Source organism: Ascochyta rabiei, chromosome 1 (genome assembly GCF_004011695.2).
Source record: "Ascochyta rabiei chromosome 1, complete sequence".
Classification (NCBI taxonomy): Eukaryota; Fungi; Ascomycota; class Dothideomycetes; order Pleosporales; family Didymellaceae; genus Ascochyta; species Ascochyta rabiei.
In genome coordinates, this window is record NC_082405.1 from 1,893,377 (window position 1) to 1,918,485 (window position 25,109).

At 53.4% G+C, this 25,109-nt stretch overlaps 11 protein-coding genes and 1 non-coding gene across 12 annotated transcripts, besides 4 other annotated features; 6 read left to right on the forward strand and 6 right to left on the reverse strand.

The window, feature by feature from the left end:
* Positions 1-352: 352 nt before the first annotated feature.
* On the forward strand, positions 353-1,400 carry EKO05_0000561 (uncharacterized protein; the record flags this gene model as incomplete). Its single annotated transcript, XM_038937060.1, has 3 exons — positions 353-564; positions 615-1,047; positions 1,098-1,400. 3 exons carry the CDS (start codon positions 353-355, stop codon positions 1,398-1,400), a joined length of 948 nt encoding a protein of 315 aa, XP_038803101.1.
* A 157-nt stretch (positions 1,401-1,557) lies between these two features.
* EKO05_0000562 (uncharacterized protein) lies at positions 1,558-2,511 on the reverse strand (the record flags this gene model as incomplete). The annotated part of the gene is made up of 2 exons (XM_038936641.1): positions 1,558-2,315; positions 2,364-2,511. The coding sequence occupies 2 exons, from the start codon at positions 2,509-2,511 to the stop codon at positions 1,558-1,560; spliced, it is 906 nt and encodes a 301-aa protein (XP_038803102.1).
* Positions 2,512-3,544: 1,033 nt separating this feature from the next.
* On the forward strand, positions 3,545-4,509 carry EKO05_0000563 (Calcium-binding protein NCS-1; the record flags this gene model as incomplete). The annotated part of the gene is made up of 3 exons (XM_038936550.1): positions 3,545-3,938; positions 3,988-4,283; positions 4,330-4,509. The coding sequence occupies 3 exons, from the start codon at positions 3,545-3,547 to the stop codon at positions 4,507-4,509; spliced, it is 870 nt and encodes a 289-aa protein (XP_038803103.1).
* A 599-nt stretch (positions 4,510-5,108) lies between these two features.
* Positions 5,109-7,085, forward strand: EKO05_0000564 (Transmembrane 9 super member 2; the record flags this gene model as incomplete). Its single annotated transcript, XM_038936624.1, has 2 exons — positions 5,109-6,966; positions 7,018-7,085. 2 exons carry the CDS (start codon positions 5,109-5,111, stop codon positions 7,083-7,085), a joined length of 1,926 nt encoding a protein of 641 aa, XP_038803104.1.
* A 197-nt stretch (positions 7,086-7,282) lies between these two features.
* On the reverse strand, positions 7,283-8,851 carry EKO05_0000565 (uncharacterized protein; the record flags this gene model as incomplete). The annotated part of the gene is made up of 1 exon (XM_038944734.1): positions 7,283-8,851. The coding sequence occupies one exon, from the start codon at positions 8,849-8,851 to the stop codon at positions 7,283-7,285; it is 1,569 nt and encodes a 522-aa protein (XP_038803105.1).
* A 422-nt stretch (positions 8,852-9,273) lies between these two features.
* Positions 9,274-10,990, forward strand: EKO05_0000566 (uncharacterized protein; the record flags this gene model as incomplete). Its single annotated transcript, XM_059635457.1, has 2 exons — positions 9,274-9,647; positions 9,697-10,990. The coding sequence occupies 2 exons, from the start codon at positions 9,274-9,276 to the stop codon at positions 10,988-10,990; spliced, it is 1,668 nt and encodes a 555-aa protein (XP_059491440.1).
* Positions 10,991-13,420: 2,430 nt separating this feature from the next.
* Positions 13,421-13,501, forward strand: EKO05_1t9. The gene has a single exon. It is a non-coding gene; the product is annotated as a tRNA-Ser (tRNA).
* Positions 13,502-13,645: 144 nt separating this feature from the next.
* Positions 13,646-14,766, reverse strand: EKO05_0000567 (NADPH:quinone reductase; the record flags this gene model as incomplete). The annotated part of the gene is made up of 3 exons (XM_038936751.1): positions 13,646-14,272; positions 14,324-14,688; positions 14,742-14,766. 3 exons carry the CDS (start codon positions 14,764-14,766, stop codon positions 13,646-13,648), a joined length of 1,017 nt encoding a protein of 338 aa, XP_038803107.1.
* A 390-nt stretch (positions 14,767-15,156) lies between these two features.
* Positions 15,157-17,198, reverse strand: EKO05_0000568 (Replication factor A protein 1; the record flags this gene model as incomplete). The annotated part of the gene is made up of 5 exons (XM_038936416.1): positions 15,157-15,271; positions 15,319-16,767; positions 16,816-16,906; positions 16,953-17,113; positions 17,164-17,198. The coding sequence occupies 5 exons, from the start codon at positions 17,196-17,198 to the stop codon at positions 15,157-15,159; spliced, it is 1,851 nt and encodes a 616-aa protein (XP_038803108.1).
* Positions 16,558-16,628: a tandem repeat.
* Positions 17,199-17,413: 215 nt separating the features above from the next.
* On the forward strand, positions 17,414-18,489 carry EKO05_0000569 (uncharacterized protein; the record flags this gene model as incomplete). Its single annotated transcript, XM_038936875.1, has 2 exons — positions 17,414-17,569; positions 17,617-18,489. 2 exons carry the CDS (start codon positions 17,414-17,416, stop codon positions 18,487-18,489), a joined length of 1,029 nt encoding a protein of 342 aa, XP_038803109.1.
* Positions 18,490-18,775: 286 nt separating this feature from the next.
* On the reverse strand, positions 18,776-19,622 carry EKO05_0000570 (GINS complex subunit; the record flags this gene model as incomplete). The annotated part of the gene is made up of 3 exons (XM_038936629.1): positions 18,776-19,156; positions 19,240-19,368; positions 19,455-19,622. The coding sequence occupies 3 exons, from the start codon at positions 19,620-19,622 to the stop codon at positions 18,776-18,778; spliced, it is 678 nt and encodes a 225-aa protein (XP_038803110.1).
* A 1,243-nt stretch (positions 19,623-20,865) lies between these two features.
* Positions 20,866-22,796, reverse strand: EKO05_0000571 (Protein-tyrosine-phosphatase; the record flags this gene model as incomplete). The annotated part of the gene is made up of 5 exons (XM_059635458.1): positions 20,866-21,244; positions 21,296-22,048; positions 22,099-22,357; positions 22,412-22,479; positions 22,543-22,796. 5 exons carry the CDS (start codon positions 22,794-22,796, stop codon positions 20,866-20,868), a joined length of 1,713 nt encoding a protein of 570 aa, XP_059491441.1.
* A 36-nt stretch (positions 22,797-22,832) lies between these two features.
* Positions 22,833-22,864: a tandem repeat.
* Positions 22,865-22,943: 79 nt separating this feature from the next.
* Positions 22,944-22,979: a tandem repeat.
* A 726-nt stretch (positions 22,980-23,705) lies between these two features.
* Positions 23,706-23,729: a tandem repeat.
* The last annotated feature ends 1,380 nt before the right edge of the window (positions 23,730-25,109 follow it).

The window sequence follows — 25,109 nt, forward strand, 5'->3', positions numbered from 1 at the left end:
TCACCGGTCGTTGCCAATTCCCGTATAGCATGTGGGCGCACATAATGAACACGGCACAGCGACCTCTCAACCTGTGGGGATATTGACTGCGGCTGTCAGGTGCCCACTCTAGATTCATGCCCAATCTTGATACACCGTTAATTGGCTTCAAAGGCAACCTTACAGTTTGGCGAGCAGCTGTGCCCCTTTCGGTTCGGGAACAAGGTTAGAGACATGAAAAGGCTGCTGCAGCAACCAGGCGGTGCAAGTGCGGGTTTATGTGGGAGCATATAATCACCAGGAGGCTTCGCTTACATCGACACTTACTGACGCAAGTTACTCCCATATCAAAGCTTTTTTGCCAGCTCGAACCATGGCGCGCAGACATGGCTACAACCGTTCCTCTACTTGTTTCAGGCCTTCTATTTATGACGACTACGCTCTTTCAGACTACGCCTGCCTGGTCGTCTTCCTCGCAGTCTATCTGGGCACGCTGATAACGCTATGTATTGTTCGCAGGGGAACTGGAGCTGGAAAACATCTGATTGGTTTGCCTTACATGCTCGCTCTATCTTTTAAATTCATGTCTGTTCAAGAAAGACATGCAACGTACGCAAAGACTAATCAACCTCTAGCCAGCAAGCCATTAACTTCGTATCTTCCACTCTCCAAGCATGTGAGGTCACCTACGGATCGACCGATGTGTACAGCTGGATCATCGCGATCAATGTTTTCTATGGGCTCGAGACTATCATGCTCCTTTTCGTTGTCCTCTGGACCTTGAACACCATGCTCCGGAAGCAGCTCGGCCACAACCCATCAGCGCTTAGAATGGGTCTGATAGCGGTCTTGACCATTCTCGGTATCCTGAACGCCGTCTCTGTCATTTTGTACAGCTACACAAGTTGGCTGAGCAGGGATTACCGCAACCTTGTTGATTTCAATTACACGGCTGTTTACTACGTCGACCTAGCTTTCTGGAGCGTGTACTTGGCCAGTATACTGGCTTCGGCTACACTCTCCCTGCTGGCTGTACGCTCTCCAAAGACAAAACGTGTAGCCGGAGGTGTAAGTATCTAACCCCCAATATTCTTTACAAGCTTCTAACGTGCCGTCAGCTTCTCGTGCTCTGGGCCTCGATCTTGTATCTCTCGCTGTTCGTGTACAGCCTGATTCCCGTCATTCGGTCCTCCGTTCTTTTCATCCCCCAAGGGCAGATCAGCCGCGCAGGTTATCTGGCCATGTACTGGATCAGTAGCTTGTTCCACGCTCTTGTGTTCATCTCCATCATCGGCATTGCGAAGGACGGTACCTGGAGGCCGAATACGTTCGCCGCAACTGGTGCTCCTGTCGAGCGCGAGCATGATGCGTACGACCACCAACAAGACCCTGTATATGATGGCGCAGGTCAGCGTGCATGAGCTTACGGCATGGTACGATCACGACCTTGACGACGTTGGATCTATATGTCTCGTGACACTTTCGCTGTCACATTGCTTAGATTTGTTTTATTGGATACCCAATGACAGTGTATGTGTTCTCGATGCCACACTGCCTATTGCCTTTCGCTACTGGTCGTCAATCCTCATCCGACTCCATATCATCAAACAGCGTGAATCCTGCCCCAGCCGGAGCTGCAGGAGCAGCCTGCGCCTGTGGTGCCTGCTGAGCCCTCTGCTCCTGGAACTGCGGTTCTGCCTGCATCTCCTCGGGTGCCTGCTGAGGTTGTACCGCGTCCAAAAACTTCTTCTTCTCCTCTTCCTCGTACGCCTCAATGTTGAACTCGTCCAAATTACGGCCGTGTTCGCGGTAGTGGTAGACTTTCCACAGGTTGCCTCGGCGGATTTTCGCATCGTCTGGCCAAGGGAACCACGCGAAACCGCTGTCTTTGAGCTTCTTCAGCCATTCCTCTTCTTCGGCGGTTATTTCTGGCGCAGCAGCGTCCGTCCCTGCGCCTTCCTTTGGAGGTTCTATGTTGCCCTTCGGAGCCTCGACGGCTGCAGCTGCGGTGGTGGGTGTATTCACGCCATTTGTAGCTGGGGCGCTGGCCGAACCTTCGAATGCATCTTTGTCCTTGTGGCTTTCTAACTCTGGTTCTGGGACGCGCTCGCGGAAGGTGGGCGGCACAGTATACTTGGAAATGTTCTTTGCATATCCAAGCAGCTCGTCAAAGGGAACTGGGCGGGAGTCTTCCGGGAAGACGGTCGCTGGCGTCTCGGACAGTTCTTTGCGCAAGCCTGCCAACGCTGCGACAGACGACTTGAGCTGCTCTTCTAGCGCATCAGCTTCGGCGCGAAGTGTTTGGATACGCGCATGGTTTGCCTGGTGCCTGGCGACTGTCACGCATCAGCTGTAGACCTTGTAGCATCCGTGTGCACTCGTACGTTGGTCAAGACCATGGCTGAGCTCGTCATCGGCGGCGACAAGGTCGATTGCAGCCTGGGGGTTGGGGTTATACGACGCAATCGAGTCGACCAAAGTGCTCAAGGCTTGCTCCACTCGGTCGAACTGCGCCTGCAAGATGTCGTCCATGGTTGCGGGGCGCGTTGTTTGGTGCGAACAAGCTCGAACAAGGGTCGAGAGCCAAGTGGAAACCCACATGCACCTGAGCACCTGAGCACGTGACAGGATGTGGATGTACGATGCACAGCTGCGGCGCGGCAGATTACGCGCAGCTAGCCAGAGGTCGCGTGGGCAGGGCAGCGTGCAGCGCAGGGCTACACGTAAAACACGGTGGGCGCCAGACGCTGGCAGCTGAACGGGCGGTCGTGCTTCGAGGGTGTTCCAGCCCAGAAGTGAGCTGTTGCACACCCGCGCACCCACGCACCTCGAGGATCCAGGCTGCGCTGGCCCAAGTCATTGGACAGGCCGTCTGCTGTCCGGTGGGATGTTGGTGCTCGGGCTGTCCGGGAGCTGGGAGAATGACGAAGCCGAGTCGATGTCGGGGTCTCCGTGGTGAGCTATATTTGTCTGTTGTCGAAACCGAAGCGCTGGAACCTCCCGCTGCTCATTCGTCATAATCTCCTACAGTGCATTGCTATCCGGCTCCCCCCCGCGAGTCCCAGCATCCTCCGATCTCCGCGTCCCTGTGACCGAACATCCGCTATACTGCTATACCTGTTCCTAGGAGTCTGCTGCTGCGCCTCGCCCATTGCACACCCCGCCAAACCACAATCGATTGCACCCGCGGTCCAGAAACGCCCGCCACGACAGATTGACCCGCATCCACACGTCTGCTGCTGCGCCTGACTTCTGCCTGCGAAACTCTGCTCTTTCTCTCTCCTCAACGCGCCTACCTATCCTCCGTTACACCCCACCAACCCGTTCTCGCCAACATGGGTAAATCGTAAGTACTGTCTTCCTTCTTGTTTCACAGCGCGGGGGCGGCCACAGACCACCACTTCACTTCAGCTCTCAGCGTTGCCTTCCTTCCTTTCACCTCAGCATGGCCAGCACCGCGCAAAGACGACTTGAGACGATCCACCGACCTGCGTCATGGCTTCTGGACGCAAACACAATAATCCCCCACATCACAGCCACACCGCAGACTGCATGACGCGCCAGTATGCAGTCGCAAAACAGCCGCCGCAACACCGATTACCAGTCCCACAACGACAACATGTCGCGGCACCGCATGCCGATCGCTTCACACGAAATGCACCTCCTTGAGCATGAACATTCGCCGCTCAAGTTCGCACGTCCGCGTCATGCTGATATTCCCCACCGCACCGAAGTGGGATACGTCCACTACAAGGCCGTGATGGGTGTCGCGCTCGCAAATGCTGTCTGCGAATTCCGGAAGGAACTGGCTTCACGGAGCGCTGTGGAATACCTAAAACTAGAGAACGAGAAGCTGATTGTGCGATATTACAGCCAGAGCAAGCTCTCGCAGCAGGAGCTGGCCGATCTCCAAAAGGCCACCCACTTCGATAAGAAGGAACTGCAGCAGTGGTACAAGGGTATGTGGATTTGCGCAAGTATAGGTGGCCTTTTGCTGAATCCACACAGGCTTCCTGAAGGACTGCCCGTCTGGCATGCTCACTAAGGAGGAGTTCCAAAAGATTTACAAACAGTTCTTCCCGTTTGGCGATCCGTCGTCGTTTGCAGATTACGTTTTCAACGTCTTCGACGCGGACAAGTCTGGCACCATCGACTTCAAGGAGTTCATCTGCGCTCTCAGCGTCACAAGTCGAGGAAAGATGGAAGACAAGCTGGACTGGGCGTTCCAGCTCTATGACATTGACGGCGACGGCAAGATCAGTTACGAGGAGATGTTGGCAATTGTAGAGGCTATCTACAAGATGGTAGGTCAAAACTACCTCACCGCCAATACGTTTCTAACAGACACAGGTTGGCTCCATGGTTAAGCTCCCAGAGGACGAAGACACCCCAGAGAAGCGCGTGCGCAAGATCTTCCGGATGATGGACAAGGACGAGAACGGCAGCTTAGACATGGCCGAGTTCAAGGAAGGCTCCAAGCGTGACGAAACGATTGTGTCAGCGCTGTCTCTCTATGACGGGTTGGTGTAAGCGGTAGCGTCGTTGTTGTTTCTTGTTCTTGACTTGTTCGATACCACATCGCGCCGTGGGGTTTCTAACATGCGTCCGTTTAGCATGACGCGTGAGGCGGAGGTCTGTCTCGCTTAGGCGTATGGTTCATCACGATTGATGTAAATATGACTTGCTGCATTGGTTAGGGGCATCTGACGGTGCAATACATGAATGTTCAATTTCAATCTGTTTGTGATTCAATCTGTATATATGTTCGGTTACACGAGACGCTGTGCCAAAGTCCAGGGATACCGTGGCAGGTAGCCTGGACTTGGCGATCCTGACGCGTACCTCAAGCTTGTGTCACGTAAAGCTTGGGACAGGTATCTTTTGAGCAACATCATAGCTATTCTCACAACCTCTCCCAGGTCGCGCTGCAATACTACATTGCGCTTTTGTATTCTCATAGCAGCTGTATCCACGGTACAAACTTGTCTGTTATCACTTGCCCGCATCGCTTTCATCGCACCTCCGTTTGTCTCCGCCGCCCACCTCGACGCTGAGCCGCAAGGCAACGTATCGCAACAGCCATCTGCGCATATCCGCGCCCACTTTCGACCGGAGAATACACACTCGAAATGCGGCGACTCGACATATCAGTATCTGGCACTGTCCTTGCATCGCTGCTAACGCTTGCGCCATTACCAGCGGCCGCGTTCTACTTTCCCGGAACTGCGCCTACATCTTATAAAGTTGGAGATGCAGTACCACTATTTGTCAATCACTTGACGCCTGCAGACTCCCAAAACGATCCCAAACTACGATCCGTATTCTCGTTCGACTACTACCACGAACCCTTCCACTTCTGCCAACCGAAAGATGGACCAAAGTACATCAAGGAGAGCCTGGGGAGTATATTGTTCGGTGACCGTATACAGGACAGCCCTTTCGAGCTGAAGATGGGGGTAAACGAGACGTGCAAAGCACTTTGTGGACCACAGGAATACGACTCGAGAGACGCTGTGTTTGTCAACAGCAAGATCAAGCAAGGATATGACTTGAATTGGCTGATAGATGGACTGCCTGCGGCGCAACTGTTAAAGGATCCCAACTCAGACCTACCCTTCTACAGTCCTGGTTTCGCGCTAGGATTGGTCGATGGGGAGAACCCCATTTTCAACAATCACTACGACATTGTTATCGACTATCACGAGGCAGGGCCAGACAACTACCGAGTCGTCGGTGTACTTGTGGATCCATACTCGATGAAGGACCCCAAACAATCCGAGTGCCAGAGCGCACAAACACCAGTTATACTAAACGAAGACAAGGGCGACAAGGTAGACTTTACATACAGCGTATACTGGCGCCTTAGCCCCACGCCGTTTGCGACACGCTGGGACAAGTACCTCCACGTCTACGACCCCAGGATTCATTGGTTCTCCCTTATCAATTCAGCTGTTATCGTTGTTTTTCTGGTCGGCATGGTCAGCACGATTCTGGTGCGCACGCTCAGGAAAGACATTGCAAGATACAACCGCCTGGACCAATTTGCGCTCGACGACTTTGGTGATAATGGCGACGTCGAGGACGGCGTAGCTGAGGATTCAGGCTGGAAGCTGGTACACGGCGATGTCTTCAGGCCGCCTAAAAGCCCTCTCTTCCTCTCCGTCTTACTCGGCAATGGAGCACAGCTGTTCGCCATGACAGCTCTGACTATTGCATTTGCCCTCCTCGGTTTCCTGTCTCCAAGCAACCGCGGCGCCCTCGGGACTGTCATCATCATTTTCTACACGCTCTTCGGCTTCATTGGCGGTTATGTCTCCTCTCGGATTTACAAGTTCTTCCATGGCGAGAAGTGGAAGCTCTGCTTTTTCTACACACCGTTCGCTCTTCCTGTCGTCGTCTTCGCAACCTTCTTCCTTCTCAATCTCTTCGTCTGGGGCCGTGGCGCATCCGGAGCTGTCCCATTCACGACCATGCTCGTCATTGTCATCATCTGGTTCGTTATATCTGTTCCCCTCAGCTTCGCAGGATCCTGGGTCGGCTTCAAGCAAGGCGCCATCGAGCCTCCTGTCCGTACCAACCAGATTCCTCGTCAGATCCCGCCTTCTGGAGGCTATCTCCGTCCTCTCCCCTCCATGGCGCTCGCAGGTGTCCTCCCCTTCGGTGCCATCTTCGTTGAGCTGTACTTCATCATGAACTCTATCTGGTTCAACAAAGTGTACTACATGTTCGGTTTCCTGTTCATCTGCTTTGGACTCATGATCATGACTTCCGCCGCCGTTACAGTCCTTATGATCTACTTCTTGCTTTGTGCGGAGAACTACCACTGGCAGTGGCGCAGTTTCTTCACAGCAGGCGCGAGTGCGTTCTATGTCTTTGCTAGTTGCTTGCTTTACTGGGTCAAGGATGTCAGTTTCTTGAGCTGGACGAGTGGGGTTGTCTATCTGGGATACTCGGCGTTGCTGAGTTTGTTGGTCTTTGTCCTGACTGGTAATTTCACATCTCAAATTAGATACGTTTCAGCGCTAACACTGTCTGCAGGCACCATCGGCTTCTTCGCGAGCTGGCTGTTCACGCTCAGGATCTACAGGTCAATCAAGGTGGACTAAGCAGCACGTTGAGCGAAGGGGATGTACGCGTGATGACGGAGGCAGATCACAACTCGAAGGTGTTGTTCTTGTGCGTCAACATCTTACATTGTATAGGTAGACACGCGCGGCGTTCCGGCGTTGACGCATCACGCAGGATGCATCTTGTGTAAATGCATATCATTGAACCAGTCCTATCAAGTCACGTTCACATCAACCTAATCCTCCTTGCCGCTCTCATCATTTGCCCAGATGTTGCGCAACCCCGTTCCGTTCCGCGCCCTGTCCTCCTGCTTCACCACACTCAGCGGCAGGCCCGCACCAAGGCCAAACAGCACAAATGCCGCCCACTTCCAGCGGAAAGGGTTGATTACAATTGTGAACAGAAACCAGTAGATCAGCTCGCTGTACGTGAAGAATTCGAACGCACCGCCTGGCGCTTTACTCTTGATGAATCGTGTCACGTCGATCCAGCGCTTCATCCACCACGTCCTGGGCCGTGCAAGAGGGTCGACGAGGTACATGAGCAGGAAGCGCGTGTAAATGCCGATGTGGTAGTTTCCGACAGTGCCGATGGCGTTGACGTATGTGCAGTTGTTCGCGCAGATGGACGGGTGTCCGGGCGGGAAGACTTGCAGGTACCAATTTGGTGGGTCATACGGTTCGCTGAACACTTCGTCTGGCAGGAAGCCGAGCGAAGGGCGTTTGTACCCGGTCGCCATGATGACAATGTCTGCGTCGATCAGCTTTTCGCTGCCGGGCCCGTTCTTGGGGACGCCGCGCGAGCGCTGTGTGAAGGATATGCCGGTGCCTGAGGATGAATAACCGTTTGTGTCGCCGCGTAGCCAGCTGGCTTTATCGTCGCGGATGAGGTCGAAAATCTGGCTATTTACCATGGGCGTTTCGGTGAAGATGCCTTTGCCGCTGTCGCGGGGCGGGGAGAGGTCGTAGAGGTCGCGGTAGAAGAGGTGGCGCAGGATGCCTTCTGGGATCCAAGAGAAAATCGTTTCAGATCCGAAGACGTTGAGAGCGAGCAGGGCATCAACGAGGGGGTTGCGGGGGATGATCCATTTCTCAGACCGCGCAAGGACGGTGGTGTGCTTTGCTTCTGAGGCGGCAACAAATTCGAGAGCTTCGACCGCGGAAGCTCCACCACCAATGATGACGACCTTCTTGCCCTTGGCAGACTTTCCGTCCAGCTGCGAGCTGTGCCAGATATCGCCTTTGAAGTGCTCCTGGCCTGGCAATGTCGGCATCTTGGGATCGCCACACGTTCCGATCGCAGCAATCACACCATCGAAGTGACCATATGATGGGTCGTTGATGATCCAGCGTCCTTGGTCGTCTTTGTACACTCTCTCCACTTTGGTGTCGAAGTGCGTCTTCTCTTCTAGTCCATATTTCTTCCACAACTCGGTGATCTGGCTCACAATCTGCTTGCGGTCTGGATATCCCTTCTTCCAGTGCACGCTCGGGTGGAAGCGGTACATGATCGAGTGAATCTGTAGTCCAGATGTGTTGTTGACCTTGCTCCAAATCCCACCAACACTAGACTTGGAACCCGCTTCAAAAATGCGGCAATCGAAGCCATGGCCTACGCAGTGCGAGGCGGAGGACACGCCAGTCAGGCCAGCGCCGATGATGGCGATTTTGGGACGTGATAGCTTTGCATGAGGTGGGGGAGGTGTGGGCGAGAGAAGGATGTCGAGGATGTATTGAAGGATCTGATAGATGAAAAGGATCGGATGCGTGAGAGCATATTGCACTGCGCTCGTTATGCGGCCCATACTTGCAATTCTGCGATGAGGTTGTGAGAGCTTGCGAGGCAGTGCGGGTTGAACTCTTAACAATTATCAAATCATGGACCCTTGCAAAGAACGTGCAGCGTTGAGAGCGCCGTTTCGACAATTACAGGCTGTGATGTCATGGTGGATTCAGATACACAACATTTACATGTGAAGAAGAACCCGCGACATGTGCGACGTAGCCATACCCTGTTCGTGCAAGTACGCTCCGCATATCCGGTAACGCGACGAGAAGTGGACCATTTTTGTTTGAGCAGGCTAGTTGTAATGGACGAGAGACAAACTTCCTTCGAAGATCGCCGACAGGGGTATAAGCGTCGACGCTAGATCTGCGCTAACGTAAGCTTCACCGAGTCCAAAGTACAGCGACCTAACCTAAACCTCAGCAGCGGTTGCGCGCGGCCATGGCCTTCTCTCAAAACAACAACAGTGTGGAGATAAGGCTTTGCACAGCAGTCAACGACGCGGTAAGGGCTCGCAATGCGGTTGAACTTGCGTCAATTGTTCTTCTAGAGCCACCTTTCCCACCCATATACGAGGAGCTTGTCCAATCTTTGCGGAACAATTATCCGCAAAACGCAAATAACTCTGACAGTCGGCTGGATCAGCTGGTGCGAAAAGCTGTTACAGAAACAGCTGAATATCAGGATGAGCAAGGGAAGCCAGTACAGGGCTGGAACGCCATGGTCACGTTCCTGGTAGGGTGGATGACCTTCTTGAGAGATATGGATCTAGACAACTTGTTGCATACATATCAAGGACTAAAAGATCTGCAGGAGTGAGTCTCTCCTGATATGAACGAAAGGCAGTTAATTGACTCCAAGAAGGCAGGCTAACAGCGCATTAACCCACCCAATCAAGGGCGTTCTGATCCTTCCGACGATTGTAAACTATGCCAGAGTCTTCTCGCGTGTTGCTCTGGGACTGGACAAACACCCGGAACTCATTCAACATCTACTTACGTCCAACGATGAAGGCTCTCGAGAATCTTTGTCGGAGAAAGCAGCCAACGTCGTTCGAGTGGCATTCACCCAATGCTTAAACGATCGAGTGGGCACGCAGGATAAGAAGCTCGGAATCTACAAAATGGCGAACATTTGCCTGAAGATTCTTTTTCAGGCTGACAAGCCTGAAAGCTGCGAGACGATCTTCAAGAACATTACCAATTCGTCGCCACCACTGCATCTTTATCCGAAGCCAGAGCAAGTCACGTACCTGTACTATCTTGGGCGGTATCACTTTGCCAACACCAACTTCTATGCGGCTCAGTTGGTGTTGGATCACGCGTACGATCTCAGTTCTCAAAGACCGCAGTTCATCAAACAACGGCGCCTCATACTCATATATCTCATCGCTTCTAACCTGATCCTTGGCCGTTCTCCCAAGCAAGACATCTACGCACTACCAGAAGCTCAAGGTCTACATGCTATCTTTGACCCAATAGCAAAAGCCATCAAATCGGGCGACCTTGAAAAATTCCGTCGTATCACAAACACAGACCTTTCAGACCCAAGTGCAGGCTGGCTCATGAAGTTCAGGATATTCTATCAACTCGGGAATTACTGCGAAGTCTTGGTCTGGCAATCACTGTTCAGAACGATATATCGGTTGACAGGGCAAGAAGGTGGATCGACCACAAATTCGGCTGCCGTTCTCGACCTCAACGCTGTCCATGTTGCCTTCTCATATCTCGAAGCACAAGCGAAGATCAAAAACGGCCAGTTTTCAGAGCAAGGTCGTGGAGCCGGACGCCGCAATTTTGGTCATATCTTCCAGGACCACGCGTCGGTATCGAAGTCGTCGTATATTGATCCTGACTTTGCAGGTGTTGAAGGTGTTGAGCCATACAACCACGAGGTTGATCTTGCCGAGGTGGAATGCATATGCGCCACTCTGATAACACAGGGGTTTGTAGCTGGTTACATCAGCCACCAAACGCAGAGGCTGGCTATCTCAGGTGCCAGAAGACCTGGTGGTGCCGTGAAGAACGGCTTCCCAGCTCCTTACGGAGTGATCAAAAGCAAGAACAGTGACAACGTTCTTGGGTGGAAGAAGGATGCTGGAGGCGGTACGCAAGGACAGGTCATCCGCATGAGTGGAGCCAAAGCAGCTGGAGAGTGAGGATATACTATACCCATATGGAATGCCTCCAGTTTGACAAACGAATGGCCAGAAAAACCGAACACGGAAGTTCAGAATTAGATACTTTGTAGTTCTTGAGTCATACACAGCTGACAGTCATCTATCCTCGAGCTTTGGACAGTGAAACCTAAAAGACTTCAACGTTATTGACGCGATCGTCTTGTAGGTTCAAGGTAGTCTGTGGTCTTCTCACAGAGTACTTCGGAAAAACTCGCGGTGGCTTCTCAAGCTCAATGCGTTTTCTCACGACTACGGGGTTTTATGATCATTACTCCCGCTTGCATCGACCTAATTACCAAACCCGTTGGGCCTATTAGCTCTTTGTATCACCGCACCTGCGTCTGCATACCTTATTCAAGGACGCCTGTCGATACCTTTCACCAGACCACCGATCTGATATCTCAACATGTGACAACCATGATGTTACTTCGAACTCCTTTGAACCTGAGTCTCTTTCCTCACCCGGAGCTGCGAAACGTGGTGTTCCCTTTTCCGTCTGGTCGTTGTGAGCCAGGCACTGACATGAGAATACTACTGACGCTCACCTTCGATACAGTCCTTGGGGCGTGCGATAGCTCTACGTCTCGCAACTATACATCAGAAGATCAAACCGACGATGGGGACCAGAACGACAAGGAGTACACCCAGCAGGGCAAACAGTGCTTACTTAGACCAGCTTGCTCTGGTAATAGGCTGACTTGTGTCGGTATCTGAGTTCGAAGTAGCCGAGTCTGGAAAGTCATTCAGCGAGACGAGTGTACAGGGAGGGAATAGCGTACTACTTGATTGTAACGGAAGAATGGTCGACTAGCTAAGCAACCAAATCGTTGATGTCGGTAGCGCGTATGATAGCCAATAATGGCAAGCGGATCTATCTTTCTATAAAAGACACCTGCAAATACTTTCACAAACGCCTGTCGAGAAAAGCAGGTGCGTTATGACGATAACAGGTCTTTCAAGGATTTACGTTGATCCTGCTTCGAAGATGGTGCTTCCTAGCTACAGAACCCAGATAGCGCGCGCGGTCATAAAATGTTGAGCGAATGGAGGGTTCGTTGCATTATCAAGCCAATCAGCAATAGCCAGGGCTCTCATACAACTTAGATACCCCATTTCTGATTGGTGACAGTAGGATAGAAATTTATGCAACTGGTGTATCTAGCACACTAATTAACATTTGGATTTTTACCTACAGCCATGTTGTCGCTAGTTTACACTGGTACTGCAACGGATACACTGTTTTATATAGTTGCTTTTCCTACATCCTTGCCTTTCGGAGCATTTTTACTAAGAGTGTAGCTTTTTGCCCTGAACTATGGCTCTTTTTCTCAGCCTATATGTTTAGTCAAATTAGCCCGTGCAGTCAATTATCTGCACAACGTTAGCTATAAGCACGAGCAACAAGGAAGACATTAATACGCTGCTCAGTATCTGAAAAGACATCTCTCGCTTACCACATGTATCCAGAAAATGATTTGAGATGCAAGACATTGGCCGAGGTGATTTACGTAGGTTCGAACGTTAGGACTTACACATACACAGCGCTTTACTTGTACAAATAGAACTGCAGACGTTTAGACAAGGTTTGAATTCCTGAAGTGGGGCCGTTTAGCAGTATTCACGATATCTTCACAGCTTTTGTATATACTTGCATACGGCTTCTCTTGCGCCTAACTGTTGAGATTGACCAAGGACCTAGAGGCCTTTGTATTTGTATCATCCTAGTTAGTTGCAACGATGGCTGCTAGCCCTCAAGAAATGCAGATACAATGAGTATCGAGGCTAAAGATGTCCCTGCAGGTCAGATACACTTGCATTCCAACTATAATTCTCCGACTCCACAAATCACGTCGTGAAGGAGACCTACCCGCGGACCAGAGACGACAAAGTCGAGCAACAATATCGCGGAAGCATGGCGTGAGTGCGACGTTGTTCAAGCACAGCTCAGTGAAGTGACTGAAGAACAAGACGCCCTCAAATGCCACATCAATGACCTGACAGCCCAAACCCAAGACCTCGCCAAGCGCATCAGCGATACCGACCAAATAGCAAGAGCTTTGGGAAAGAATCACGGGTCTGGTCGAGAGTTGAGCATCTGGGGAATACCTATCGACTATGATTGGCAGCAGCGTGCATGCGCTGTGGATTAACGCAAGGCTGCGGAGGCTTTCTTAAAGAAGGGATATTGGCACGATCATATCGACTTTCTTTGTGTATCCTTTGAACAGTGGTGAATACAGTTATTCTGTGCTATTCCTGTTCGTGATTGGTGGAGAGTGGGTGTACGAGGGGGTGGGAAATTAGGTCGATATATATCACCATATCGCTATGGAATGAGTCTACTTAATATAATGTTTATGTCTGTCCCAAATCTTATCAGTCACTAGCATTAACCAGCAAGTGATCTCCGGCGTTGTGGCGGAGTGGTTATCGCGCAAGACTAGAAATCTTGTTCCTTCGGGAGCGTAGGTTCGAATCCTGCCAACGTCGCTTTTTTTTCTTTGCAGATGTACTCTCCTTCTCACCCAGCTTAGAACAGTATCTTTGCGGTTCTTGCTCAATCCTTGCTAAGACGTTCTTGATCCTGTTCGATTGCGCTTAATCATTACTTCCACTACTTGTGACTACATCAGCCTAAGAGATGGTACAGATGACCTTGCCCTTGGTCTTGTTCTCCTCCATCAAGCGATGAGCATCCTGGATCTGCTCCCACGGCAGTACCTTCTCGATGAACAGCTTGAACGACCCATCTTTGAACTTCGGCAGCGCATGTTCTACGAGCTGATCCCTCAGCTTGCCTTGGTAGTCCTCGTCCCTGCTCCTCAGACTGCTGCCGACGAATGTGCACCTCTTCATGATGAACGCGCTGATGTCAGTTCCCTCGGGAACCTGGGTGCCGCCCATGAAGCCCAGGTTGACAATGACACCGTCCTTGGCTACGGCCTTGAGGTTGTTCTGGAAGTAGCTTGCGCCGACAAAGTCGACGATGATGTCTACGCCCTTCCCGTCGGTTGCTTTCAGGACTTCATCTGCCCAGTCTTGCGTGGTAGTGTTGAATGCCGCGGTCGCTCCGAGCTCTTTGACGGCGAAGTCGCACTTTGCGTCCTGACGGGCGGTTGCGTAGACGGCGGAGGCTTGGTCGGCGAGCGAGAGCTGGATACCGGCGATTGAGACGGAAGATGCTGCGGCGTGCCAAAGGATGGACTTGCCGGCCGAGTACTTGCCGACAAGGTACATGGCTTGGGTGGCTGTTATCCACGTCTGGTGCACGTCGTTAGCATTGGACTACGTTTGCGGGATTGAGAGACATACCTCAGGAATACCGGCGCACTGCCCCCAAGTCAACTCCTTCGGCTTCCTGACAAGCATGTGTGTGGACACAGCAATGTACTCTGCGTACGCACCACCATATGCGAGTCCGAACACCTCATCTCCCTCCTTGAAACCCTCCTTGCCGCCACCCTCTGCACTCAGCTCGGCGATGGTACCGGAAAACTCGACACCGAGAATTTTGGAGGCACCAGGTGGTACAGGGTATTTGCCCTCGCGCTGGAAGAGATCCATGCGGTTCAGGCCGAACGCCTTCACCTTGACGAGGGCTTGCGACTTTCCGAGCTGGGGCTTGGGAATGTCGGTGATGTGAAGGGCATCAATTGGGCCCTTGCCGTTTTTGACATCTGGTCTGTGTAAGAAGGGCTGTGATCAAGTGTGTAGTGGTCTTTCTACGAACCTACTGCCTTCATTGTGTCACCCATGTTGCTTTGTCCTGATCAAAAATAGTTTGTGTAACTGCGACGAACGATGAAATCGAGGGAAATGAAGGGGCGTGTAGTTTTTGGTCTTAAGCCGAACAGAAGGGCTTTTTTAGTGAAAGCCCTCAGCCTGACGTAGAGCTGCTCTTCCGAGGCTGTTCCGGCGTCATCGGAATGATTAGTAATGACGATGGGTGGGGCAGCAATGCACACTTTCAGAGTGGTGGGGCAGATCGTCCAAGTACGAAGCTTGAATTAACAACAGGAACAGCGATAATTAGAAAGGGAAGGTTCGTTGACTATTGTGACATTGACACTACGATCTTCACTCAACAAATACGTAGATATACTTACAATACCAGTACCTCGCAAGACAATCCTGCTCCACACGCTCTAGTTCACGAACAGGCTGTTGTCGTCCATGTCGTACTGCTTGATGAGTTGTGCGAGCTTGTTGGCCTCCTGGGCGTAGTTGAGTGGGTAGATGTTTAGCACTTGGTAACGAGGCCTTGAGTTCGTTAGCGGTTGTTTGCCACATCCCTGACGTGTACTTACTTGGGCTGGTCCTGGTATGTCTCCATCTTCGCCCGAACTCTGAAATTGAAGGTCTTGCAGGTAGCGTCTTGCATGATGTTCAGGAAGTTCCCTGTGGTATTGTTTTCCTCGTCTGCCTCTTTGATCTTCATCACTTCGTTGGCGGACATCCCAACAATCAACTGTGCGGCTTCGTCAAAGCAGCTCAACCACAGTGTGCCAGTGTGGTCTGCAACGTTGACGCTGAGTACATAGCGGTATGTTGGTTCCGGGAACGATGTCTGACACTTCTCACACCACCAGGAACCAGGATTCTCCTCGATGACTTTCTTGTTGCAGTTTGGTGTTGAGCATGCAGGGTATGCGACAGTCGTGTTCTTTACGTACACAACAGAAGCTCGTATGCTCATATATGTTGGTGTGTCTTGGAGGTAGCCCTCTTCTTCGATGACTTGAGAGATGATCTTGCTGTCGTTCTTTGAGCCGCCAGAAGCTGGTGCCAGACTCTGATGGGTGGAGAAGGTTGCGTTCTGGCCGACAGCATTGAACCACCCTCGCAGCTTATGTGCCTCATCGATGTCGGGATCAAGCATCATGGAGCCAGAGCTTAGAAGACTCAGACTTCGGCCACCAAAATCGGAGACCTTGACGCCCTTGAAAGCAACGATCGACTCGAGTGGGGCTTCGAAGCTCTCTGCTGTCTTGCCCCAGATTGTGAGTCGCACTGACGTTTGACTGTCATCAGCGAGAGTCAGTTCTCGCTTGGAGAAATCTTTGTTGGTGTTCTTCGACGTTATCGTAGTCACCTCACCAACCTCCTTGAGTACACCAATGGTATCGATAGTGGTGTCTTTCTCGACAGAGTTGAGCTCACCAATCTTGGTGAAGTTGAAACGAATCTGGGGCTTGTTGTCCTGGTCTTCTGCCTTCTCGACTTCAGTGTCGCGCTCGAATTGCAGTTCATAATCGTTTGGCAGGTTCGAGAACTGCTTCTTTGCGAGTGTGACTCTGCAGGGTGCGGAGATGTAGTATACCACACCTTCCTCGAAGATTGGATACAGCCTCTCCGCGACTTCAGTGAAGGCTGTTGCACGGATCTCGCCGGTGTCGTCCAGCAGGTTCACACTAAAAAGCTTGCCGGTGCCCTTGGCGTTGTGCCACTCCTTCATCTCACCTTTGTGTGTGCATCGGGCACGGATTGTCCACTTGTGCGCGTAAGGGGAGAGAGACTCGATCGGGTATAAGTGGGGATGTGTGGATGTGCTCGGGTTGCTCTGGTGCACGGGAAGCGACCTTTGCTGTTGCTGGGGTGCGGGTGCGGGTGCGGGTGCAGGCTTGTTGCCGTAGAAGTTATTGCCTGAAATGGCAGCAGGCTGTTGCTTGGGCTTTGTGTCGAGTGCCTCGGGCTGACCGATCTTTTCGAGCTCGCCGTATTGCTCGAGGACATCGAGCTCCATGATGATCAGGATGCTATTTGCATGTCAGCAGTGTTGCATCGAGGGCAGCTCATCCACGCACTTCTTGTCCTTGACCTGCTGGGGGTTGTACTTCAGCAGGCGTACTATTGAACCCTTCTTGAGCCTGCCAGAGGTAACAATCTCGTTCGCAGCTGCACACGGTTAGCTTGGCCTGTAAGATAAATGTGATGCCCGTACTGGTCGCGATCATTGTCTGGATGAAGTTGCGGACATCACTCAAAACAACACGGAAGCGCTGCACCGGGTTCGCGTCGCCAGCCTTTGGCTCCATCGTCTTTATTTGCACGCATTGCAAGACCGGGTGCTCCACGAAGCAACCGCTGGGCTCAAAGATGCTCCTGCCTATCGTCAGCACGGTTCTTCACCGTTCACTGCATGGGTTGCGTACTTGATAGCACCCTGTGTGATCGCCTGTTCTGCCATGCTGGATGCTCTACAGTTGAGACGGTTATGGCGATGGTGTGTCGAGGTGGCGGCGCAATGAAGTTCAGAGTTTGGGACGCGTCGAGGCGCGTTGAGTGGTGTCGCGCTAGGCAGCCCCGCACTAGGCAGCTGAGACCCACTCGCACGCATACGCCTACGTGACGTTGGGGCAGCGCAACGAGCCATTCACGCCTCACTCTCAACACAACAACATCATGGCTGACAGCGAGATTGCAACACGAGCGCCTGAGAGTGATGCGCAGGAGAAGTCTGTCGAGAAGTCTGCTGATCAGTCTTCTGAGCGGCCGGAAGGCGCAGAGCAGAGCGTGTTTCCTGGCGACACACCTGCGCAGACAGGGCCAACTATGGGCGTAGGTTGCGTATGCCGGTCAATAAGCAGCAATGCCTGACTCTCCAGGAACACTGCACTACAGACCGACCAACTCCTGCCGGCGAAGTGCCCACAGGCGAGCTTACGACACTTGGCGGCGTCGAATGCTACATCACGAAACCCTCCGATTACCCGCACGCTCCATCGAAGCTCCTCCTTCTCCTCACAGGCGGCACTGGCGTCAAGTCTACCAACAATCAGCTACAAGCCGACAAGTATGCTTCTGAGGGGTACCTGGTGGTCATGCCCGATCAGTTTGGCGGCGAACCAGCCACAAGCACTGTTAGCATGGAAGAAGTCACAGAGAAGACGTCGTGGCTGGATACCATCAAGCTGAGAGCAGCTGAGGGCATCAAGGCCTTCACAATTGACATGTGGCTTGCACGACACACACCGGAAAAGGTCTTACCGATCCTGCACAAGGTCGTCGAGGGCGCAAAGGAGGAGTTTGCAGACGCTGTTGCGAATGGCGGTGGTGTGTACGGCGTGGGGTACTGCTTTGGCGCCAAGTACATCCTCATGCTGGCTGGTGAGCTCCCCGAAACGGTTGGATGGGGTCAAGCAGCTTCAGGAGACGAAGAACAGGGGACTGTCAAGAAGGCACCAGTATTGAAGGCAGGAGCAGTCGCGCACGGCACAATGGTCTCCAAAGAGGACCTTGACGCTGTACGGTCACCGGTCTACATTGCAGCTGTCAAGGACGACCCGTTGTTCTCAGAAGACGAGGTCCTGACGCCCGGCCGAAGAGCACTGGAGACCAACCATGTGGAGCACGAGGTCCAGATCTTCGACGGAGTGCCACATGGCTTTGCAGTCTACGGAGATTACGAGGATCCCAAGATCAAGCACGAGCAATCGCAGGCCTTTGGACAAATGCTTTCATGGATCCAGGGCCACTGAGCATTCGGATGATCTACACGCGACAAGCAGGGATCCCCATAGTTTCGCAAACGGCGTTGGGAAGGCTGGACTCTTTTTCTCGATTCATAGTGGAATGATACCATCGCTCATGATTTGCGGCTTAATCTTATGGCTCTCGGCATTTCGTGGTCGCATGGTCGCCCACGGGCCTCCTCGTCAGCCTCATTGTTTGGGCGCGTGTCGTTGTTCGTATCTTTCGTGACCGCTCTTTCGCGTGTCAACAAGCGTGGCTTTCACAACAACACTGTGCTTGTGCTTTTCCTTTTCAGATGAGCTCTACGTCACCCGTCCCACTTCCCACTGCCCACTTCTTCACCGCACTCCATCGAACTACCCATACATCGCCCCTCTTGACCTGCAGTCGGCGGTCCGTGCCTTCTATGAACACGGTCCCAATGTCCCGCAGCGCTCGTACGAACACGGCTTTGTCTTCGTCCGGCCTGTCTACCATGCTGATGCCACCCGTTGTATCGTCCAACCGCTGCAACGATGCTGGGAACTGCGACAAAAACGAGGCAGTGTAGTGTTGCGAGAGGAGCGCTTGATGCGATGTGAGATATTGCAGTTCAGCGGGCGAGAGAAGGGGCTGCAGAGCATCGAGCGACGCCGTGTGTTGGACGCGGATGTGCAGCGGGTGTTGGTCGATCTACCATGTCCAGTCAGCACGATGCGCTCTGAACACAGCTTCACAAAACGAGCACGACGATAGGTAAACATATACACACCCACCTTCTTCAGCCGCGCGCGCAGGAAACTCCGGACCAGGAACTTGAACCGCTCGAGTTCCGTCTGGATGACGATGAGCTTGAAATTCGTTTTCGGATCCATACTGCCCGTCTGCTCTTCGACAAGCTCAATCTGCCTACGCCATTAGCACGTCTCCCCATTCCCAACACAACCTTCTAATCCCCCCGCATAATCTCAAGAAGAAATAGCAAACCTACCTGCCGTCTAATCCGCTCCAGTACCCTATCCATCAAGTCCTCGGGCCACGTCAGAATCTCAGGCGCCGTGCGCTCCGCAACCCACGCCCGCGTCAGCTCCTGCAAGTCGCGCGATTCCTGCGGCGTCGAGTTGACTGCGACCTCGGCGAGGAGGTCGTCGATATCCATGCTCGTGCGACACGGGAGCTGTGTGCGCGCCCGGTAAGTGGGCAGGAGTTCGGCAGAGGCGTGCGAGTGGGAGACGATGCGAGGGTTGTGTGTGTAAGGTGTGCAAGGTGTGAAGTGCGAGTGAGACGCTAGGGCGGCTGTCACAGTATGGTGACGAGAGATCGGGAGCTGCAAGTGTCAAGCCGGTCTGATTTCATCATCCGTCTCACATGCTGCAGCGTCTTGCACGTCAAAAGACGTGGGGCATCCTGAATACTAGCGTGCCTCGAACGCGTTGCGCCCGATTGGTCCCCACTCTCCATGTATGGTTCTCATCAGCTGTCAAGTCTCACAGCAGTATTGACAGCGGATGCATGGATATGCTCGTGTCACAGGCTGGTACAAAGCACACAGCAAACTTGATGTACTGTTTCATTTTTACTAGCATTTTCTTTTCTAGCCACCATCGTCTCCCCGCAGCATTACGACGAAGGACCTATCGATTACGTCCTCCAGTCTCCACCGCAGGCTCAACACCGCCAAGTCCAGCCTGGAGAGAACAGAAAGGTGCGTGACAAGTACAAATCGAATGGAAGTAGAAAGCCCAAATGAGGTTAAGCGAAGAAAAGACCCTGAATGTTGCGCCAATGTGCGATTCGATGCTGGAATTGCTTTCAACCTGATACAGTAGAGCCAATTCTGATGTAGAGAATTGTAAATAATAACGGAGAAGACCAGTTGAGGATAGGAGAGGATGTCAAGTTGATGATGTGGGTGAAGGTACGTAGACCTGAATTGATTCGATTTCGTGATGTTTCTGAGATTGTTGTCGTGGGAGCGATGTTTTCATCTTCTCCGCAGGGCCATGAAAATCCGTACAAGGATGGTAGTGACAAAGGGAATTAGTGACAAAGGAGATGAATGAGACTGCAAGGCAGTGGTCTAATGCTGCCGTAAAGAGGAATTATGTCCGGGCCGGCGGCACCGCGACATTGGGTATAGAATGCAAAAGGCAACGGGAGTGGCGCAAGCCCAAAGTGTAGGTGCAGACTGCTCGCAGTCGAAATTGTTTCCCGCCGTCCAAAAGTCCAAGTTGATGCAAAGGGCCAAATGGCAAATCGCTAGAACGCCTCGAGATGAAAATGAGTAAATGATCAAAACGCCGATGCTGTGGGATACCAAATCAGCAACTAAGGAAACGCCGTAGGTCCGGTTCGCCGTGAATTATGGGATGTCGTGTAGAAATCGTCGGCTACGCGCAGGCTCAGTACGAGGCCATGCGACGCGAAGCGCCTATTCGTCCAACGTTGGGAGAGTCGTCGCCAAGCGTGAAAATGTTGCCTCCACTCTTTGACCGGCCGAGAGCCGTGGGGCTGTCTTCCATCTGGCAAGAGTGTTGGCCAATTGCAAATGTGTGCGCGCGGTTGAGCTTTGAGCGTTGTCGAAGCTTGTTCAGACCGCGTTCGCAGGATTGCTCGTGCTCCTTGGCGTCCATCCGAAGATAGTTCTGCGGGAAGCACCGAGTCGAATTAGAGTGGTAGAAAGAGCTGTAACCACCATCAAGGATGTAGACCTCAGGGTAGTGCAGTGCAGGGTAGCGGTGCGCATTCTCCTTGCGATCTTGCGAGCGCACAAACTTAGCCCTAGGAGTTATTAGTAAAGTCGCGTCGAGGTACACAGACAGCACGACTTACATAAGAGGAGCGCGATGCGCAGAGTATTCACAGTGGAGGATGAGGAGGGTGTTGGTGGTTGAGGGAGTAGAGAAGAGACGTTCCGCCAGTTGCTCCTTGTCACAAAAGTTCACTGCGCCTTCGATGTGTCCACCGTTGTACTCATACTCGAAACGGCAATCGATGATGGCCTTCTCGTCGTACATGTCATCGTAAACACCGTCAAGCACTTGGATGAGTGTGGCATGGTCAATGCGGGGAAGACTCTCAGGCTCGGAGGGAGTGAAGTGAGGCAGCTTGAGCAAAGGGGACTCTTCTGTATCCATCACAGACGACAAGCCAGAGGGGGAGTGAGACTCGTCACCGTCTTGCTTTGCATTCATCACGTCGCCAGGATGCTCAAACATGCTCAGCGATCTCCTCATCTTACTGGGTCGAGGGCGCGAGTGGGCGGCACTTTGTTTCCTGATGGCAGCAAGGGGTGAGCCGTTGTTGCGAGACTGCAGATTGGAGCCAAAGGGGAAGGGCTTGGCTTTTGATGACGCGAAGAGCGATCCATTAGAGCACGGGCGGCGTTCTTGGGGTGGTGATGGGGCGAAGCACTCGTCAAGGCTGGGGGAAGATGTGTTGCCAATGTTGCCAAAGCCGTCACAGCCAGCACCAAACCTGAACGGAGGGCACGGCTGCTGCTCCTGCTGCTTGAAGGATACCGTGTTGGTCGAGAAGTTCTTGGTGCGTGAGAGAGAAGGCCGGAGGAGGATGGACTTCTTGCGGCTGTGACGCGTCAGTAGAGCAAGCGTGTGGTCAATCGGGGGTGGACGTACTCGGCAGCAGAGCTTGGTCGTGGGATATCGAAGTTGTTCGCAGAGAGTTGCGGCAGTTCGCTGGGGGAAAGCATGTCGTCTCCGTCGCCGTGCATTACCTCGGGAGAAGGCGAGGGCAGTGTGATGTAGTGGAAGGGGGCCTTGTGAGGCAGAGGCGAGATGTCCATCGAGTCAGGCACGAAGCTGGGCGAGGAATCGGGAATCGGTGGTGTGGTGACACCTTCCCATCTGACAGGAGGGGTGGTGACGCCTTCTGCTGCTGCATGGCAGGTTAGCATCACTGTACTGGCGGACAAAGCACAGCCTGGCTCACCCTGGGCATCGACCTGCTGAAACAGACTCGACGTAAATAGCGACCGACGGGGCGTAGCAAGCTGAGGGCTAACAAAGAAGAAGATTAGCAGGCGGACAATGGGAGGGTTCGACATGCAAGGGCGGGCGTACCTCTGGTCGACATGCAGATTGGACGACATGTCGGCGGCCAGACTTGCGGTGGGCGACGAGCCCCTCATTGGCTGGATGGCGAAGTAGTCCATGCCTCCCTTCCTCATGCTCATGTCTCTGAAGTTGAAGTTCTTTGGGCCCAGAGCGTGGGCGCCAAACAAAGGCTTCGAGGGCGGCAGGTCGCGTCTGTAGCCCCACGGGCCAGGAATGGCGGCAGGCGGGTGCATGGCTGCTAGTGGCGACGACATCTCCATGGCGGCGACGTGTGGGTGTGTGTGAGGGTGGGCGGTGCAAGGCAAGGCAAGGCAAGGCACGGCAAGGCGAGGTCGGCGGGCGGCGGAACCTCGAATGGCGGCTGCAGCGAGCGGACGCTTTGCTCAGTGGCAGCGAAGGACGGCGAAGGTGGTGGTGGTGGTGCTGGTGGTGGTGCTGGTGGTAGGACTGGCGATAAGCATATAAGACGGGAAAACGAATTCCAATCTGAAGATGCTCGCGGTAAACAGCCTTGCTGCTCGACGCTAAGATGCTCGATGCTCGATGCTGGGCGTGACGGAGCTAGGCGGACATGGAGACACGCAGTAGGCGGTTCGGTAGCGGCGAATGGGTGGTGATGCTGGCAGTGGCTTCCCAACAAGAGATGCTCACGAGCAATGTGGTCTTCTGGTGCCTATGTAATGCTCTCTGCCAATGCCTGCCAGCTGTCGAAGGGACGAGGGAATGGGCCTTCTTGGGTGCGAGAAGGGTGAAGAAAAGAGAAGCAGGGCAGAGGTCACCCAGCTGGCTTTGAGGTTGCCGAGCCTTTGCTTCCACAGCAACGACCGAGCTGCAGTGGAGGTGCCCAGCACCGGGGCCCAGCAGCACGGCCAGTGCGCGTTGGCGAGGCATAAGCGCTGCACCGACGGCCTCACCACTAACAGGCCTGCCTGCACACGGCCCTGGCAGCAGCGGGACGGGCATGGGGCAGTTTGCTCTTTCGCTAACGCTGCCTGCTGCGAGCGATGCTGATCCGCTGCGTTTCATTGACGCTGCCCTGCTGCTGCCCGCAGTTGCCATCACGATCCTGCTGCATGGCTACGGTATGGCTGCAGCTAACGCGCCTTGTGCATGGGGCTGGCCGCGAACGCTTGTTTACGACGACGCATCTCACAACCCACCTCACCGTCGAGAGCGAGAGCGAGAGCGAGAGACCATGGACGGCAAGCCTTCAATCGCACGGCTTTCATTCGTCTCTGATGCAGCACGCCGAAGCTGGCTGAAGGGGCCTGTCCGCCATCCCTCGCTCGTCTCGTTACCTTGACAGCACGCTGGCACGGATCCCGCTCCGACCAGCATCATGCCGGCATGGCCTGAAAATTGTGTGAAACCATGAGTTCTCTCTCCGCTTAACTGCTGCACCGGCTCTGTCCAAGCAGTCTTTGCTCCGGCCGCTTTCGTGTGAGACACTGCCTTCTAGCCGTGGGCCTGCGTCACCTAGACACGGTTTCCCAGGGAGACCAACGTCGGCCGTCGACTCAACATTGCACCGACAGCTCCATCGCCTTCGCGAGGCCTAGCCGCGAATCGCACCCAGTAAAGAGCCTCGTAATGGCCCCTCTGCTGTGAATGACACAGTAGAACCGGCGTCAGCATGGCCAGCTCTCGCGCGTCTGTCGTCATACGCAGCATGGGCGATGACTTGGCGCTGTTCTGCCAGGGAAACAGCCTCGAAGGAACACGCCAGGCACACGTTGTGAGTGGCCAGGGCCACAAAGTCTAGGTCCTGGGCCAGGACTGATAGGGCAGGCGGCTCAATTTCGCCGGCCTGACTGGTGCAGGGGGGCGCCTGTGTTTTGTGAAGGGTGCTGTGCGGCCCGTGAACTCGTCGATATTACAAGCTTTCCTACCCTATCCGGATGCATAAAACTGGATTGCCCAAGCTCCGCCGGTGGCAGAACCGTCTCCTAGTGCATGCTCGAGATCGAGCTGCGGATAGACATCGCGATTGCGACAGCCCCCTTCAACGTCATATCCATCGAGGTTGATGTCGATGAACCGATGGCCCAGTTTGCTATTCTTGCACTCCCTGTTTGCGGTCTTATTCGCGCCGACAACGCACAACTGGTGACGATGGGTGATCTCGCGACCAAAACAAATGTTGATTCCATATGGGGCTCGGGGCTGCCGGTGGAGGCTGTCGCCATAGCAGCTGAACTCAAGAAGGGTCGTTCGAGAACACGGGCGTTCCCAAACCCACCGAGCAAACCGCTGCACAAAAGCCTTCACAACGGGTACCATCATCATTTCCAGTTTGGACCCCACCAACCGGTGACCCCTCTTCTGTGGACCTTGAGACTCTGAGAGGCCAATTGCGGCGCTTGCGAAATGCGCCATCAAACACGCGTGTGTCGTCTCCCGGTGGACGCGACGAGCTATCGACACAAACAACCTAAACCGGCACACAAAGTGGCATCGCGCGCGCAGTCTCGTGACAAAAAGCATGGGTGCTTTCATTCAACCCCAGACCTACGGGAGGGCCTCTGCGTTTCGGGACCCTGAATTTTCTGCACTGTGACAGATAGTTTGAGCTC